At 45.0% G+C, this 5,985-nt stretch overlaps 1 protein-coding gene across 1 annotated transcript; it reads left to right on the top strand.

Moving 5' to 3' along the window:
* Nucleotides 1-2,014: 2,014 nt before the first annotated feature.
* LOC308631497 (folate receptor alpha-like) lies at nt 2,015-4,836 on the top strand (the record flags this gene model as incomplete). The annotated part of the gene is made up of 4 exons (XM_081262781.1): nt 2,015-2,176; nt 3,726-3,914; nt 4,271-4,406; nt 4,556-4,836. 4 exons carry the CDS (start codon nt 2,015-2,017, stop codon nt 4,834-4,836), a joined length of 768 nt encoding a protein of 255 aa, XP_081118907.1.
* Between the last annotated feature and the right edge of the window lie 1,149 nt (nt 4,837-5,985).

Genomic DNA, 5,985 nt, shown 5'->3' with positions numbered 1-5,985 from the left:
CTCAGGAGCCAGATCAAAGATTCACCTCTCAACCGTACAGATTTCCCCACCTTTGAGTTTAGTAAATGAGTAGATCCACAGAGGCACGATTGGACCCTGGAATGAATGAAGTAGCAAGTGAGAGAATGCATGAACACTGGAATAAACAGAAGAACAGCATAAGGAATTGAGCAGGGAGGAAAGCTGGTTGGGAATTCAGCTCCAGGCTGACAAGAGGTCTCCGGGGCAGTCAACCTGGATACCCTGTGAGATGGGGCAACGCAAGGGCAAGCTGAGCTTGTGAGTGGGGAAGGCACACCCACTTTAGCAATCTGGTATGTGGAAAGTGGGTTGTAGGAAGAAAGATGGAGAAGCTTTGTGGGAAAGGAGCATTTTAGGAGGGCCCAGGAAGCTGGTGACTGGTGGAATGAGGGGAAGTCACCTCCCAAAATTTGATATCTGAGGTCAAATGATGGCTATGATGGTTGAGGGGAGGTCAGCTTTGTGGCAGGAGGCTCAGGAGTCTCCCCAGGAGTCCCAGGGTATCTAGAAAAGATATATTGGATTAGCCCAAGGATACAATTGGAAAGGGCTGGAAGGCTTTAACAAAAGAAAAAGCTGGGCATGGTGACTTATACCTATCATCCTGGCTATTCAGGATGCTGAGGCAGGAGGATCACTTGAACCCAGGAGTCTAAGGCCAGTCTGGGCTACCCATCAAGACCACAAGTCAACAAACCCCCTAGATCTGCAGCTTATTTGCAGCTCTGAAACTAAGGTATTGTAATCTTTTATACATAGTGATTTGGTGTCAAAATCTGACCTAAAATTAATGTGAGATCATATATAATTTTTAATCCCATCAGCATAACTATTTCATCAGGTATGCATAAATCCTATTAGTTTATATTACTATTTATAAAATTAAAAAAAGGGGGGGCTGGGGCTGTAGCTTGATGACAGAGTACTTGCCTAGCATGCATGAGGCACTGGGTTTGATCCTCAGTACCACATAAAAGTAAACAAATAAAATAAAGGCATTCTGTCCCGAGAAACTGATGTGACTCCATTTTTTGAAAGAAAAAAAAAAAAAAAACAGCCTGTACCTCAGAGCAAAGCCTATCCAGAGGGAGGGGGCGTGACCCTAGTCCTTGGAAAAACCCACAGAGCGTTACTAGGCACATAGCCAGGTGTCCCTTACTCTGTTACGCTAGGTGAGGACCCGTGAGACAGGGAAAATACCTGAAATGCCAGGTGACCCTCCCAGTAGTTTCGATGATTGATAACATGATTAGGAAACCCTGCAGTTTTTCATTTACACTCTTGCAGCTCCTCACGGCCTAAACCAATCAGTTCAAATGTATCCACCCCTTGAACTAACCAATCACCCTTATCCAACTTGTTCCCGCCAATGAATGTGCTAATCAATGTTAAGAGTTGTTGTTTGATTTTCCCGCGGTATGGAATGATTTGCTGTGTGATGTGTGACACAGAGTATCCCCCAAAACCTATAAATCCTCACTGAACAAAGGACCGGGACTTACTCCCTGAGACTCCTGTGTCAGAAATGTTGTGAGTCCAGGCTCGATCTTGCAATAAAGACTCTTGTGTGATTGCATCAGATTCAGGTCCTGGAAGTCTACTGGGGTCCAACGAATCTGGCATAACAGTCCATATACAACTACAAAAAAAAAAAAAAAAATCCTAAAAAAAAATTAAAACATTTACCTCTAAGGATTTTGAATAAAGGATTGTGGATGTATGGCAAACTCTAAACTGTTTCTGCACATTGCCAAAGTCTTGCTCCTTGGTCACTTCATTTGATCCTCATTACCTACTGGAGAAGACAGAGAGGCTCCTGCCAGGAATGTTCCCAGTGGGTGGTGCCTGATCCACTTCTCGCTGGGTCTAGGAAGACAGGGGTTGGTGATCCACCAGTAGAGGCTCCACCCCGCTGGCATTGAGGCCACAACTTGAGGCTCCACCTCCACATTACTTGGTGCTACTGACCACAGTTCTTTCTTAAGGGATTGACATGGCCCGGCTGATGACAACACAGCTGCTGCTTCTTGTGTGGGTGGCTGCTTGGGGTGCCCAGCCCAGGACTATTCGGGCCAGGACTGAACTTCTCAATGTCTGCATGGATGCCAAACACCACAAGGAAAAGCCAAGCCCGGAGGACAAGTTGCATGAGCAGGTAGGCCAAGGGGTAAACCAGGGTGATACAGGGCTGGCTTAGGAGGAGGAGGTCAGAAGATGAGGTGTCAAGCTCCCCTCTGTGGTGGACACAGATAGACCTGCCTGAAGAGACCTTCAATTTGCACAAATGGGGGTGGCCGCTTACACAGGTTGTGTGCCAAATGTCAGTAAAGTGCTAACAGCTCACCTTCTTGGTTGTTGAGTTTCCGCATTGCACCCAGGAATAAGGAAGTAGACCCAGAGGAGAGTCTGGGAAATGGAGTTGAAGAGACTCATTCTGGGGATTGGATTTGGATTTCTGGATTTTAATTGGGAAGGACTCCTCCACGGACCAAAGAGGAGAAGCTGTATACTATACAGAGTGGCTCCTTTCTGCCAGCCTACACAGCTCAGGAAAGGTGGGCCTCTTGCAGCCAGGAAGCTGGCTGCCAAGTGTTTGGCTTCAGGCATCTGGCAAACATTTGTGCTATGGTTCTTGAACCCACTGGATCTCAGGTCTCCCTTTGACAACAATTATTTTGCCACAACCCCTTTCATATCCTGGATTTAGCTAAGCAGTGAAGACAATCAATATGACAGCATAACTACAAAGAAAAAGCAAAAGGCCAGCTACTTGAGAGGCTCAAGCAGGAGGATCTCTTGAGCCCAGGAGTTTGAGGCCAATGTGGAAAAGAGTGGGATCCTATCTCAATAAATAAATAAATAGGAAAAGAAAAAGGAAAGTAATCGTAATATGTATTTCAATATGTAAATGTTCATTTTAGTTCCATTAGCAGATAATGACCACAGTCCTTTTTACTCTTGTTTTGAATCACTGACCTACCACTGCCAAATGCAGACTGCCAAATCTTGGCTACCTTGGGCAGCCTTGACTTTAACTTACTCAGCCTTTATTTATTTATTATTATTATTTTTTAATTTTTTTACTTGTTCTTTTAAAAATGTATGTTTTAATATTTTATTAAGTTCTGGGTCAAGGATTTTCATTCATTCAATAAGTATGTATTAAGTGTTTATGTAATTGTTCCTAGAGTTACAATTTAGCTTCTTTCTTCACCTTCAGGTCTTTGTCACCTCCTCAATGAGGCTTAATTAAGCCACTGTGGGGCACTTGAAGTCACCATCCATTTCTCTTGCCTTTTTTTTCCCCCAAAGTAATTATTATGTGATAAGCGTTCATCACTAGTTTGTGGTGTGTGTGTGTTATGGGGAATTAAACCCAGGGCCTTGCCTAGGCAAGTGCTCTACTTCTTAGTTACATCCCCAGCCCCAGTGTTCATTATTGTATCCCTAGTTCCTAGACAAGTCCCTGGGTTAGGGTATGCAGGAGCTATGTAAAGATTTCAATTAATGAATTTTGTAAGGACTGCAACTCCTGGGTTCCTAGAGCCTCTGAGAAGCCCTTCCCTCAATGGGGACCCCTTCAACAAATATTTATTTTTTTGAATGACTTTGAAATTTTATTGGGAAATCAAGGACTAAAAGTAGGGAGGCTGCATATGCAATATTCTGACTGTGGACTCAGTTCCATGTCTCCCCCTGTGAAGTGCAGTCCCTGGAAGAAGAACTCCTGCTGCTCCTTCAACACCAGCCAGGAAGCCCATAAGGATATTTCCTACCTATATGGATTCAACTGGGACCACTGTGGAAAGATGGCACCTGCCTGTAAACGACATTTCATCCAGGACACCTGCCTCTATGAGTGCTCCCCTAACTTGGGGCCCTGGATCCAGCAGGTACGGGTGTCCTCCCAGCATCCCCAAATTAGCAGAGGAGCTGAGCTTTCCAGCCACCTCCGCAGGCTGTGTCTCCAACTCTGGTTCTATTCAGGGCTGAGTTGCGGATGTAAGAGAGAGTGAGGGGGGGGGGGGGGAGAGAGAGAGAGAGAGAGAGAGAGAGAGAGAGAGAGAGAGAGAGAATTTTTAATATTTATTTTTTAGTTCTGGGCGGACACAACATCTTTGTTGGTATGTGGTGCTGAGGATCGAACCCGGGCCGCACGCATGCCAGGCGAGCTCGCTACCGCTTGAGCCACATCCCCAGCCCCGCGCAGGTTCTTAAGCCTGAACCCTTGTCCATCAAAATCTCCTAGGTGGACCAAAGCTGGCGTAAAGAGCGGATCCTGAATGTGCCCCTGTGCAAAGAGGACTGTCAGCGTTGGTGGGAGGATTGTCAGACTTCGTTCACGTGTAAAAGCAACTGGCACAAAGGCTGGAACTGGACCTTAGGTGAGGGCTGGGGTGGGACAGGGAGAAGGGATTCAGAGGTAAAGTTGTGGGGGTGTGGAGCTGGTATGTGAAAATTTTGGGTGGTGGGTTTGGTTGAACTAGAGGTAGTTCTAGGCACAGTAGCTAAAAGCCTTCTGTCTTTCCTATAGGGTATAACCAGTGCCCCGTGGGAAATGCCTGCCACCCCTTCCACTTCTACTTCCCTACACCTGCAGCTCTGTGTGAGGAAATCTGGAGTCACTCCTACAAAGTTAGTAACTACAGTCGAGGAAGTGGCCGCTGCATCCAGATGTGGTTTGACCCCGCCCAGGGCAACCCCAATGAGGAGGTGGCAAGGTTTTATGCAGAGGCCATGAGTCGGGCTGAAGTCCCCAGAGCCTGGCCTCTCCTGCTCAGCCTGGTCCCAATGCTGCTCAGGCTGCTCAGCTGAGCTTCTTTTATCTTTTATTACCTGGGGGCCCCACAGCTCCTAGCTCTTCAGTTCCTGCTCCAAGGTGGGGCCCCTGAGAGCCAGTTTAAATAAAACAGATACATGTATCTTGTGAATTATCTGGGTATGAATGGGAATGTGAGTGTTTTGCTTCCTGATTCTTACTGATTGAGTTCAGTTAGCCTTGGTCAAAACCCAGCTCTGATACTTGCTGTGAACTAGTCAGGTACTTAACAACTCTTCTAACCTAGGACACATTCATAGCTCTCAATTTCATTTTTCATCACAGTTCTAATTTAGAGATAAACCTAGTATTTTACCATTTTAATTTGGATCCCAGTCTCCCAGGGCCGACCACTCTGTACTGTGCTCAGCAATACAATAGAAGAGGTGGGGAAAGGAGAGCCTTGTATGTTCTGTGTGGATGGCTTGGAAGAAGGTAAGGGAGCCAGCAAGAGCCATACCACCGACAGCTAATGCCCGCCCAGGACTGTCTGCCAGACTCTATCCTATATTTTGTATTTATTTTAATAAAGTGTAAATACTATTGTTGGCATTTTACATAAGTGGAAACAGTCACAAAAAGTAAGGTATATATGGATAAAGTCACCCTTGCCTAAGACCTGGGATTCCATCCAAGCTATCTGACTTTGGAGAACAAGCTCTTTTTCCTAGTGGAGTGAGTAAACATGTTTCTTGAAGGGATAATGGGTCATATCTAACCAGAGGAACTGGGCTTGAGCTAGTCTGGCAGATCTATGACTGGAAGCCAGACTTCTAGAGCAGGTCCCAAACCAATCATCTGAAAAGACTGTAGGTAGTTTTCCTACATTAAGTATAGTGTGTAACAGTTGTTAACAAGTCAGTTTATATTACAGCAACATTCCTATTATCCAGCGGTTTAATATAACTGAATAACTGATGTTTATTTCTTGCATAATATATAATATATAATATATATATATATATATATATATATATATATATTTTTTTTTTTTTTTTTTTTTTTGTACTGGAGATTGAATCCAGGGCCTTGTACCACTGAGCTATACCCCCAGCACTTTTTCTTTTGTTTTGAGCCAGGGTCTTACTTAGTTGCCTTTATTGGCTCCAAATTTATAATCCTGCCTCAGCCTCCTGAATAGCTGA

The sequence above is a fragment of the Spermophilus citellus genome (genome assembly GCF_964194105.1).
Source record: "Spermophilus citellus genome assembly, chromosome: 2".
Classification (NCBI taxonomy): Eukaryota; Metazoa; Chordata; class Mammalia; order Rodentia; family Sciuridae; genus Spermophilus; species Spermophilus citellus.
The sequence above is the reverse complement of the archived record's forward strand: the minus strand, read 5'-3'. Positions and strand labels throughout refer to the sequence as shown.